At 45.4% G+C, this 13,490-nt stretch overlaps 1 protein-coding gene across 1 annotated transcript in view; it reads right to left on the minus strand.

Annotated features, from left to right (window-relative positions):
• LOC123762013 (moesin/ezrin/radixin homolog 1) overlaps positions 1–11,132 on the minus strand; it is a 48,269-nt gene extending 37,137 nt beyond the window's left edge. Inside the window, 2 exon segments of the mRNA XM_045748178.2 lie at positions 10,157–10,217; positions 10,997–11,132. Of these exon segments, the coding sequence (XP_045604134.1) occupies positions 10,157–10,168 (12 nt within the window). The 5' untranslated portion in view covers positions 10,169–10,217; positions 10,997–11,132.
• Between the last annotated feature and the right edge of the window lie 2,358 nt (positions 11,133–13,490).

Genomic DNA, 13,490 nt, shown 5'->3' on the forward strand with positions numbered 1-13,490 from the left:
GGTATGAGTTACGAGGAAAGGATACAGGAGCTAAACCTCACATCCCTCGACAGACAGAAAAGCAAGGGAAAACACGATCACTACCTACAAAATTCTTAAGAGGAATTGGCAGATGCCCAGTCTGACCAGGCCAGGCCAGGCCTCCTGGCCGACAGTCTGACCCACCACACTTGGACGGTGTTGTACACACTGACTTATGAATCACTGCATAATTCATCACGCATATTTTGGAGGTGTACAATTGGTTCCCTGGTGAACGATTAGAGGTCTGTTACTAATGCCACTAGTATTTAGTATTTAGAGGAGAGGGTGGGAGAGGCTGGTTTAAAAGTCTTGTCAGGTCCATACTCCACACTACCTAAACTTGTCTGATCTAATTCTGTACCTGGATGGAGTTCTGGGAGTTGTTCTACTCTCTAAGCCCGGTCCGCGGCCAGGCTTGACCTGTGAGAGCTTGGTCCAACAGGCTGTTGCTTGGAGCGGCCAGCAGGTCCACTTCTTACCCCAATACTGTACGCATTTTTTTTTTTTAAATACCGGTTGGCCTACTGCATCGACAAGAACTTGTACTGGCTTAATTCAGCTAAAATTATGATATTCCCTTTAGAAGATAAGAGGCAAAGGATTAAGTTTAAGATTAGCCACAATTTAAGTCTTCATTTTCCCTTATACAGTACTGAGCAAAATTTGAGTCAGCTCAAACAAAAAGCTCGAGACAAATTAAACGCCTACAATACCATAACAAATGTACAGTACACCAAAATGTGAAGGTATCCCCAGCGAGGCTACCTAGCCTAATGAGGGTAGAGGCTCCTGCGAGTCACTCGCCACAGCCACCACTGTACATGTGTACATGGCCTTCGTACCTCCATGACTGGTGTTGCTGAAAAGATTAAGCAACCGGCAACCCGGAGGTAACCCCCCCCCCCCCCCCCCACACACACACCCACCTACACAAACACTTGAGGGAGCGCCCATTACCTGCCACGCCAAGCATTTCCGCCCTCCAAGGCCACCATACCGACCCCTACACTCAAGAGCTATTTGTTCATGTGCCTTAATATCTTCACGGTGCCCTACTCATTTGAATTAGAACCAATTATTTTGAAAATTGGAAAAAAATATGAACCAATTGAATCTTTGCAATAGTATGCAGAGTATGATAGTAACTATAATTAATAGTAACAATGTTGTGTGGCCACTCAACAACCAGCTGTTGCCTGCAGCATACCTGGAGAGGGTTCCGGGAACTGTTCTACTCCCGGAGCCCGGTCGAGGCCAGGCTTGACCTGTGATAACTTGGTCAACAGGCTGTTGCTTGGATCAGCCCGCAGGCCAACATATCCACTACAACTCGTTTGGTCCGGCAAGTCTTGCAAGATCTAAATGCTTCTTGCAGACATCTAAGGAGTTGTATGGCACCTCGACACGTCTCTAAATTAATTTATCTTTGAGCACTTCTAAAATACGTCACTGCTCCACCCGCGCGACGGCCTACCAACACAGGGGACACGGGTGGAAATTTACTACCCAAATGAGCCAGACATTTGAAAGATTTTTTCAGTATCACGGTAGTTAAATGAAATGCATTAAGCAGTGATGTGGTGGAGGCTGACTCCATAGAGTTTGAAATGTAAATTTAATAGAGCTCAAGAATCTGTTCCCCATTAGATTGACTTGACTATTGAGAGGCGGGAACAAAGAGCCAAAGCTCAACCCCCGCAAGCACAACTAGGCGACTACCAATATATAACTGTACGCATCCCTGTAGTAAGTGATAATTCAACTAGATACAATTTCATTATAGGAGGGATAGTAGAAGCAGCAGCAACGGCGGCGATAGTAGTAGTACTGATAGCAGTAGTAGTACTACTAGTAGTAACGATTGTGGTGGCAGTAGCAGCTATTTAACCCTAACCGTTACTACTAACAATGAGCAAGGGGAAGCGAAATCTAGCTCTATACGCCTCGCCTAATTCACAATTGTCTTTGTACCTGATGATAATGGTGCTTGGATATTGTATGATAATTATGTGGGAGTTATAAACATTAACGTCGGCAAAAATGTTAATTTCCTAGTAGATGCACAAAGGCATTCTCCACATAGTCACCTTAAACATTAAACTGTTAAACAGTAATTCAGTAAAAACTACAATACAAAAGGGGGGGGGGTGCATATTGGTGACAGGTCTACGATCATAAAACTTAAGCCTATGTGGCAAGGTTTTAGGAAGTTTATTTGTTCTGATACTATTATCTAACTTTGTGATACAGGCAATAAAACCCGGCTTTAGCCTATGGAAAACTTCCCACAGTAAAATTTTGAAACATTATTTGGTTCATCACCTTGCATCATGTGTAGTAAATATTGAGGTTTTGCACAAGAGTTAATAAAACTTCCTCCTATCATCATAGGCTTAATTAAACAAGTGATACAAGTTGGTTGAGTTGCCAATGAAGATTCGGCTGCCACTCATTTATGTCTGCAAATATTTGTATTTTATACATACTGTACAGGAGTACCACCTCTGGTGCAAGTGTAGGGACCCATAGCCTCGGAGAAGAAAATAATGAGTACTCAGAGAAGACCTTGTGGATCCTCACTGAACACGTGATATTTTCTTCCCCTGCCACCCTATTCTTTTAGTGTGTAGTGCCATACTGTATATGTATTCAAATGCATGGCTGTGTATATTTTGGTGATTAAATACTCCTACAAAGCCACTAAGGCACTCAATAACAAGAGCAAGAGGCGCGGACGTGTTAGTGGGTCAAGAAGCAGTGCGCGCGCGTTTGGGGCGGGGTGGTGGGTAATTACCGCCGTCTGTCTGCCTCGGTAACTAACACTGCGGCCACCACCCGAGGAACATCATGAGTCACGACCACGGAACACATGCTACTCATCCATCAACTTCAAGACAGGAATTGGACAGAGCACAAGTGACTCATCTCCTCAACTAAAAAAAACATTAACTCGTTATACAGTATTTATCTTTACCAGTACAGTATACAGAACGTCCAGAGACCATTTCCTATCAAAAGGGTTATTCCACTTCGTCCAGACCTGCCTACTCTGCTTACCTAACGCGACTTCAGGTGTAATTTTTGTGTACCTGGCGTGTTGTATTTGTAAACTTTCACGTTCGAATTCTTTTGATTGTAAATGGCATTTGCGTTAATAATGGAGCACGACAACCTCCGCCTATTATATTTTCTTTAGTTCATTGAGTTCATTAATTCACTTTGGCTATTTCACTCAATACTTTGGACATCGTCAAATATAAAACCTTGTATGTATGTATTTTTATGTGCATCCACTTCATTACCTTAAGAGACGATCTTGAGATGATTTCGAGGCTTAGCGTCCCCGCGGCCCGGTCTTCGGCCAGGCCTCCTTTTTGTTACACCCCCCCCAGGAAGCAGCCAGTAGCAGCTGTAACTCCCTGGTACCTATTTACTGCTAGATGAACAGGAGCATCAGGGTGAAAGAAACTGACCATTTTTTTTCGCCTCCACCAGGGATCGAATCCGGAACCTCAGGACTACGAATCCGAAGCTCTGTCCACTCAGGTGTCAGACGCCCTAACTGTCTTGAGTTACTGGCCCTTACCGCCTTAACTGGCCTGAGACGTGTCAGTCAGGTGTCCAGTCTCCACACCAGCTAACTTGTGTGCTATCTGATATGGTAGCTAAAATATCGAGGCTCACTCAAGTTATTCCCAACACTTGACGCGGGGAAAGACTTCTAGTGATGGTGTCACTGGCTTTATATTGCCTTGCACGCAATCCCTTAATACTTGTCGAATTCATATTGCACTTGCATTTCATATTACCACTTTGCCGGGATCAGTTTGTTCAAACCCCAGAAGATAACCCTAGTGTGACGTGCTTTTGTGGGGTTTTCGGCGAATTACTTTGTTAACCAGTTTCCTGACTTTGTAACCAGCTCAATCCTCCTCTTTAGGTAGTACTGAGCAGTAACGATGAGGACCATTAATATACATAATGACGTAAAAGAAAAATAAACAGAAGAACTCTGTACTATTGAATTAAGACAAACCGGAAAAAGGTTTGTATTTGCAGACGATGAGTCTCAATAACGTGGCTGAAGTATGTTGACCAGACCACACACTAGAAGGTGAAGGGACGACGATGTATCTGTCCGTCCTGGACCATTCTCAAGTCGATTGAGAATGGTCCAGGACGGGCCGAAATGTCGTCGTCCCTCCATTTTCCAGTGTGTGGTCTGGTCTGGTCAACAGGGTTTGTATTTGTTGCAAAGATAACCTAAACTAATTTAACGATCCTAGGCCTAATAACAGTATATTGTGCTATACTAGGCTTAGGAATATTTAATTTTTTTATTTATTTTTTCGAACTGTTATACGTGAATAGTACCAAGTTCTACCATCTGCTTGCATTTCACGTCAGGTTGTACGATGGTCCATAGTTACATAATGTACTACCTAAACAGGAAAATGGGCTGTGTTTTGAATTATTTATCGCATCCCATGAGCGCACCTCCAAACCCCTAGTCTCGCCCAAGGCAGTTTGCCAACGGATTAAAAACTCTACCTAATCATACCTTCTTGAGGTTATCTTGAGATGATTTCGGGGCTTTAGTGTCCCCTGCGGCCCGGTCCTCGACCAGGCCTCCACCCCCAGGAAGCAGCCCGTGACAGCTGACTAACTCCCAGGTACCTATTTACTGCTAGGTAACAGGGGCATTCAGGGTGAAAGAAACTTTGCCCATTTGTTTCTGCCTCGTGCGGGAATCGAACCCGCGCCACAGAATTACGAGTCCTGCGCGCTATCCACCAGGCTACGAGGCCCCCCTAGTCCAAATACGGTAAACCTAATCAAGTATTATCAACCTAATCAAGCCAAACTCATCCTAACATTACAATATATACCGTTTTGACAAATTAGATTTTGAGCTTTGTCGAAACGCCTGTACATGACAACCATATACCCCCACCCCCCGTTTATCCTTGTATCGTCAATGACGACGTTTTACGTGTAAATGTCTGCCTAGTTAAAAAAAAATTACGGTGTTAGGGGCCAGTCTAAGCCTGTTGCAGTTACTTTCTAAGGGCCTCTGAGTCGCGCCTATTGTGAAATTCTCAGAATGAGGCGAGTAGCCTATCAAGAGTTAAGAGGTGGAGGACAATTTCCTGCACTGATCACACAACTCGTCAACTTCAATAGTACATCCCATTTTGACGAAAAACTCAAAGACCAAAAACAAATGTATTAAAAATCACAGTGGCTCGCAAATTGACAGATGACCCACTTCATTACACACACAAATCACAATTGCGTGATGCATCAAATGCCGTAGCTCAGTCGATTTAGGCAGCGTCTGGGATGCTCTCTGACGCAGGTTCGAATCCTCGTCACGGCCCTTGTGGATTTGTTCATTTGACACGTGTTCCATTTTATATTTGTGGGTCCTGTTATGGTTTGGTTCGGGCAATTTTACTACAGCCTTATTCAACCCGTTCTCGCAAATTTAATAAGTCAATATTGACTTATTAAATATGTGCACAGGTGACATACTTAACATAATAGTTTCCCTTGAAAAGCTTCATAGAAAACACCGACCTTACCTAACCTTAGTATGTTAAGATAAGCATCTTATTGCTTCGTAATTACAATTATTACCGAACCTATAATAGGTATAGGTTAAGTAATAATTGTAATTACGAAGCAATAAGATGCTTATCTTAAGATACTAACAAGGTTAGGTAAGGTCGGTGTTTTCTATGAATCTTTTTAAGGGTATCTATTATGTTTAGTATATCACCTATGCACGTAGTTAATAAGTCAATATTGACTTTACGAATTTGCGAGAACGGGTTGCCTTATTATAGGTTTAATGACGCTGGGAACGCTAGAGGGGACGGGCTGAACCATGTGCTGTTTGCATCATTGGTTCGAAACGTCAATACTCAACAACAGTGTGTTTGCGTTATGTTCAGAGCGCGATGTGCCAGCTACCTCCCCCCAGTGAGAGTGACAACCCAAACTTCACATTGTGCTTACCCAAGGATAAGAAAATACCCGTTAAGCGTCACGACGCTCACCCAAATGATTCTACCTACCACGATTTCCATATTACGGGTTGCTAGGTACACCGCAAGGTGAACCTAACTCACCGATCATATAACAGATATAAGGGAGGTTATTAGACTAACATGACGGTGGTTGCCTGTCCGTTACGTCGCAGGAAAACTTTGTGCGCACTTATAATTTAATATTCAAACCTAGAACTGGAACCAGTATTTAATATATATATATATATATATATATATATATATATATATATATATATATATATATATATATATATATATATATATATATATATATATATATATAATGGTTAAAGATTAGAGTGGTTCAAGAACCGGGTACGCCATGGTGCAACTCGTCCTCGACTCTAGTCCATCCAGCGGTCGACCCCACAGATGCATTCATACATTTTTACATGCTGTTCATACAAAACGGGAATTTTCTCAAATATAAATTAATATTATATGTTAGCATATTGTGCATATATAGGCATAGGTTAGGTTAGGTGTTTAGGTTCTGTTGGCGATTATTTGTAGTACGTGGGTGAAGCATTTACAGCGTTGTGGTTCGAACAAAATTCGTCAGCAAAGCACTTGCTCCGGTTTGGAGGATGGGGTGCATAGTACTCCTGGCTGTCTGGGTTCGAATCCTTCTGGGGTGTGGAGTTTTCAGTTGCATATTGTAACACCCATGACCCCCCCCCCCGCCCCTAGAGTTCACCCAGGGAAGCCTTCTCCCAGAGGTCAGCCCAGATGACCTCTGGATTATCTTGTATGTTGATTAAAAATTCCTGGGTTAGTCTTAGTCAGCTAGTTTCAAGTATGTAATATTTCATAATACTCTTGTCAAACATTGTAATGGAATTAGACCCCAGATTCTTATGTGTAAACATCCATGGATCTCCCCCTTTTAGCCAGGTCAGAGGTCAGCCACGCTCGTAATTAATAATTTCTCTTGAAGAGGGTATAGTGAATGTCAAACAAGCTTAATGGAATAATTCTTGAGTGTTTGTGCATGTGTGGCCCGACCTCTTGCATCTTCGTTGTAGGTAGCAACAGCAAATCCCCCCCCCCCTTTTGTGTGTATATATACCTCTGTATGATAGTTAGGAGTGTGCCGGACACCAGGGTCCAAAGTGGGTCTGTAAAGAACATCACACAGCCAGGGAGGGACAGAGTGAATCCACCGGATGGAGAGACAGAGGTCTTAAGGTAAAGTGTGATCTCTGAGGGTTTTGTTCCATGTCTAAATTTCTTAACAATTGGCCAGTGTTAGAGTAGGATTTATAGTGGTGAATAGCATAATTGGTTCTCAATAAACTCGTGTTAAACTTTCCGTCTGTGTCAATTGTTGGATCCTCTTAGCCACTGGATATAGTTTGCTAACAACCGTCCCATAATTAATAACAAATAAAGAGGACTCCCCAAGTCAAGCAATGTTTCTTGCCTCCTTGCTTGATATAGTGAATGGACAAGGCAGATGGTGGCAGCGTAGTTAATCCTGTGTAGCATTTCCTTGGAAGGGTACCTTTGGTTCTGATATAACCATTAGTGGTACTTTGTGGTGTTACAAATGAGTAGTAGTGTTACATTATTAGTTTATATTTATAGTGGTGTTACAATATTGGCTTGGGGACCATTCAAGGCTTGTTTGCATTTGTGTTGCTCACGTGGCCCCACAAAGTGAGGCGATTCAATGAAATATCTATGCCCAAGCTTACCACCAAGTGCTGTCGGGATGTTGGGGAAATAGCCTCGGCTACCAATGTATTTTGTAGTCACGGTTGGTCGAGTGGTTGAGGAACCTGGTACGCCATGGTGCATAGTGCTTCTGGCTATGTTCAAATCCTTCTGGGGTGTGGAGTTTTCAGTTGCATATTGGCTGGGGGACCATTCAAGCTTGTTCGCATATTATATAATATATAAGCTTCTTTTTTGGGAGCATGAAATAGACTCCTGTGAAGGTGTCCAACAAGGTGATGATCCCTTAGCCCCCCTCCTTTTCTGCTTAGCTATCAAAGAGGTCACCTGATAGTCAGACAAGCGAGCTAAACATCTGGTACCTGGATGATTGAAATCTCGCCGGCACTCCGGATACCATTTTGGAGGATACAAGGAAAATCCAGGAGCAAGGAGCAGCCTTGGGCCTCATTCTCAATGCATCCATATGCATAATAGTCTCCTTGTCTGGGTTGTCCGCAACCCAGACATCAATGTCCAAATAAAAAATGTTCTTCCAGACATTCTCGTTGTCGAGCCACCTGACTGCACCCTCCTGGGTGCCCCCATTGGCCCACAAGCAATCAAGGAGGTCCTGGATGCAAAAATCACTGATCTATGGAGAATGCACAACAGGATTGACAAGATTGATGCCCATGATGCTCTCTTCCTCCTCACAAGATACTTAGTCTATCCCTAAGTTGACTTACTTTCTGAAGTGTTCTCCATCCTACAACAGCCCTAAATTAAATGTGTATGACACCCTTCTGAGGTCCATGCTGGTGAAAGTCCTGAACCTGCCATTGAGCGACTCAGTGGGAGCAAGCAACCCTCCCTGTAAGACATTGCAGCCTTGGTATCCACACAGCCTCCCAGATTGCTCTACCAGGGGGCCTCGTAGCCTGGTGGATAGCGCGCAGGACTCTTAATTCTGTGGCGCGGGTTCGATTCCCGCACGAGGCAGAAACAAATGGACAAAGTTTCTTTCACCCTAAATGCCCCTGTTACCTAGCAGTAAATATGTACCTGGGAGTTAGTCAGCTGTCACGGGCTGCTTCCTGGGGGTGGAGGCCTGGTCGAGGACCGGGCCGCGGGGACACTAAAGCCCCGAAATCATCTCAAGATAACCTCAAGATAACAAGCCTTCATTTCCTCCTCTCATGCATTGCACGACCTCGTAAGAGATATCCTACCTGAACCCTTGAATGATTCAGCAGGAATACACGATCCTGCTTTCACTTTATGTTCAAATCAATGGGATGCTCTTGCAGCACCCATTATAGAGTCAACAAAACACAAACAGTCCAGCTGGGACCACCCACTAGTGGAAAAAGTAGCTGATGCCATGCTCAGCACCGCAACATCAGACAAGGAGAAAGCCTGTCCGATGCAGGAGTTCTTCCTAACAGTACCCATGTCGGCAATGGCCACGCGTCTAGAACCAGAATCCCTTCGTGTAGCAGTGGCCCTCCGCTTTGGTGCCCCAGGTCACACTGAATACAAGTGTATTTGCAACAGGGTGGAAGCAGACCAATATGGACTGCATGGGTTGCATTGCGGAAGCACAAAGGGCTGGCATGCAAGACACAACGAGGTCAATGACAATCAAGAGGAGCCTCGTCTCAGCTCAGTGCCCAGCAAAGAGAGAACCTCGCATCCTAGGGGACCAAAACCCGGATGACCCCGCACTTCACCCTGATGGCATTACTGTATACCCCTGGAAAAGGGGCAAACAGTTAGTGTGGGACTACACATGTGTATCCACCCTGGCTGACACCAATGTACACTTCGGTGCTGATCAAGCAGGTGGGGCGGCCAACCACAGGGAAATAACAAAATCAGTCAAATACAGGCGATTGGAAGGTCAATACACCTTTGTTCTCATAGCATCTGAGACGCATGGCCCCTGGGGTAAGGGTGCCTTGGGATTTAAGGAATTGGGCTCCAGACTCATTGACATCATTGACCCAAGGGCTGCCAGTTTTTTTTTCGGGGGGGGGGGGGGGGGGGGTTCAGCGCCTTAGTGTGGCGATCCAGAGGGGAAATGCCTGCTGCATCCTCTGTTCCTGTCCGGAAGCGAAGGAGCTTCAAGAGATCCATAACCTTTAAGCATTCATTGTATCAATTTTTAACTTTCAAATATATAATAAAACAAAAAAACACAAAAGGGGTGGTAGAAAAAAGCACAAACAGTATTGAAGAGGACCTAAACATTCCCTCTAATGTGTTATGTGTGGTTTCCTCCGAGGCTAAGGGTCCCCTTCTTCCAGCCAGAGGTGGTACTCCTTTCCATATTTTATACATACATATACACAAACACACTGTATATATAATTTTTTTTACTGAAACCCAATAATGCTTACCAATTGCACCATCTTGGAGTTTGCTCAAGCAATGTGAGAATTAAGCGATATGGAGTAGATCCTGAAACGACAAGTGATAGTTGAGGCGTGGCAGGGTGAGGGAGGCCGCAGGGTGAGGGGGGTTAAGGAGGCCGCAGGGTGGAGAGGGGGGTTGAGGGAGGCCGCAGGGTGGGGGGTATTCTCCCTTCCCACTTCTTTGCTTCCCTTCACCAATGCCTCTTCTTCCTCTTTTTTTTTTTGGGGGGGGGGAGTAAAAAGTGAGGGTGAGAGAGGCGGCAGGGTGGGGGGGTGAGGGAGGCCGCTGGGTGGGGGGGGGGGTGAGGGAGGCCGCTGGGTGGGGGGGGTGAGGGAGGCCGCTGGGTGGGGGGGGGGGTGAGGGAGGCCGCAGGGTGAGGGTATAGTGAGGGACGTAGGGTGTGGTGAGGGAGGCCGCAGGGTGAGGGTGTGAGGCAGGGTGTGGTGAGGGAGGGTGAGTCACAGAGGGAACACACACACCACCCAGCGGAAGACTGTTGGGAACACCAACGCCACCAGCCGGCCACCAGCCCCACCACCCTCACACACCCACAACCACCTCCCACACTACACTATATATATACATATTTCCATCCTAAAGCGATATTATCACACCGAACACTAGAGCGCTGATACAGTCCGTCAGCAAATAAGACTTGACAGTCAAGAGATACGCATACTATATAGATCCGTTAACACCGCAGTCACAACGTTCCACTGTGTTCCATTCAAATTCAAACTTAATTACATTATCCAAATACCAGCAAAAGTGACTCGATATTTCAGCGCTATACGACACACGTGTTAAAAACAAGGAACGCTAACACAGTTGCAAATGTAAACGTGGATGTGGAAGGAGACAAGGAGCGGCCCGTGTGCCCACCACAAGCGCTGCTTCGAAAGTGGTGTGAAGGGCGGGGGGCCGAGGGAAGAGCCGGCCGGCCGGCTGCCTGCCTGCCCGGCCCACCCAAACCCCCCACCTTCCTGCCTCTCTTTCACCTCTACCTCACTCCCACTCAACAGGATACAACGCTTCACGACAAGTACTCATCACCATTACACCAAACATTCTACAGATACCAGGTCGTTATGATCAAGCGGCCTTTTTTGTAATAAAAATTAATACGAGTTGCCAGCGCGTGGGCAAGAGTAAATGTAGGAGGGTTGGGAGGGGGTTGGGGGGTTGGAGAAGGGCTGAGGAGAAAGGGGGGGGGGGGAGAACGGAGGAACCCGGGAGAGGGAAGGAGTAGAATGGAAGAAGAAAGGTGGTGAAGACTGAAATGCTGGTGGTAATGGAGAGGTGAAAACCAACGCTGAAGGATGATTGGTATATTCCTACAAGTGTGGGTTAAGGAAGGAGTCAAATTGTTAGGGAATGCATGGTTAGGGGGGACGGGGGGGGAAGAGTTGCTGCATTCACAGGGATGAATTCTCTTGCATCGTGCATACCCTTAAAACCTGATAAACTGGCTTAGAGCGAGGGTTCGCTCGCTTCAACCCTATTTAATATTACTCCAGTAGATAATTTATGCCCGTCCACATTCATCACTGTCACTTTCCACTTTCATGGGGGTTGGGGAGGCAGTAACCCAAATAAATAGAGTAACATATAGTTACAGAAAATAGGCACGCAATCCATTCCCCGTGTGGATTGCATAATTAACATAATGCAGATCATGTACAGCCAGCAACGCCACCCACACCAGCACCTGGGTGGGGTTCTGGGAGTTGTTCTACTCCCCAAGCCCGTGACTTGTGAGTCACAATCAAATGTTAAAGTCTCTCTCTCGAGTTATTTAAAAATGTTAAACTTGAGTGGGATTGGGTGGTTATAAATAGGAGCTGCCTCGTATGGGCCAATAGGCCTTCTGCAGTTACCTTCGTTCTTATGTTCTCTATTTTAACAAACTGATTCCATGTTGTGTTTTGCTTTCTTCTACATCTTGTGTGGCGGCGTTGGCAATCACCACGTCCTTGCCTACCGTATACTTAACTCCTGTACACGTGTCCAGCATCTTGGCCTCTCTCTCTCTCTCTCTCTCTCTCTCTCCTACCTAAAGATCCACTCTAATAAACACCTTAACCACTTTATTCTCAACCATTCTCTCATCATGACCCAACCATCTGAATAAAACCTCATTTGTCTTATGATTTATAGACATTCTCAACACCTAACATCATCATATTCTTAAATTGCTCAATTCAACAGCTTTAACTTTTGATTATTCATGTTTATGCAACCTACCTTGAGGTTACCTTGAGGTGCTTCCGGGGCTTAGCGTCCCCGCGGCCCGGTTGTCGACCAGGCCTCCTGGTTGCTGGGCTGGTCAACCAGGCTGTTGGACGCGGCTGCTCGCAGCCTGACGTATGAGTCACAGCCTGGTTGATCAGGTCTCCTTTGGAGGTGCTTGTCAAGTTCTCTCTTGAACACTGTGAGGGGTCGGCCAGTTATGCCCCTTATGTGTAGTGGAAGCGTGTTGAACAATCTCGGGCCTCTGATGTTGATAGAGTTCTCTCTCAGAGTACCTGTTGCACCTCTGCTCTTCAACGGGGGTATTCTGCACATCCTGCTATGCATTCTGGTCTTATGTGATGTTATTTCTGTGTGCAGGTTTGGGACCAGCTCCTCTACTATTTTCCCAGGTGTAGATTATTATGTATATCTCCCCCCTGCGCTCAAGATAAAATCCCTGATAAAGCAAGTTAACGAAATTTTACTAACCACGATTTTGTGGATTCGATTGTATATGACGTGATTAAAGCCGTGGAATACGTCCAGATGCTGCCCTGGTAAATTTTTTAATTTTTGCCCCGAGGGGTGAGTTTATTGGGCAGCGCCACTCATCCTGTGAGTGGACATTCCGCCATAGCAGCATGTACATCACCCCACAATAGAAAGAAACCCCACTGGGTTGTTCATCCTGTCGATACTGATGTTCCAGGAAAAGTATGACTTAGACTGAATGGCCACGATATTCAATCCTTCCTTATTATCAGCATCTGGTCATTTCACCCGCTCACACCCGAACGTGACTTTTGCAACAGAGATCACCACTCAACTACTGATGAAACTGAAATATTATTACGGAACATGAACCCATCCAAACAAATGTATATAAGGACATGACCAGAGAGAAAGCGCTAGAGTCAGGCAAAGGAACGAATATTACCCCGCAGAGGGACCAGGAACAGAGGAGAGTATCACCTCATACTAGCCTGAGGAACAGCAGGCAAGAGAGAGACACAATACAGCGTTTAGCATATCTGGACACAAGGGACCCAATGGCACATGATCCAGCCCCGTCTCCCTCCATCCCAA

Source organism: Procambarus clarkii, chromosome 34, assembly GCF_040958095.1.
Source record: "Procambarus clarkii isolate CNS0578487 chromosome 34, FALCON_Pclarkii_2.0, whole genome shotgun sequence".
NCBI classification, from domain to species: Eukaryota; Metazoa; Arthropoda; class Malacostraca; order Decapoda; family Cambaridae; genus Procambarus; species Procambarus clarkii.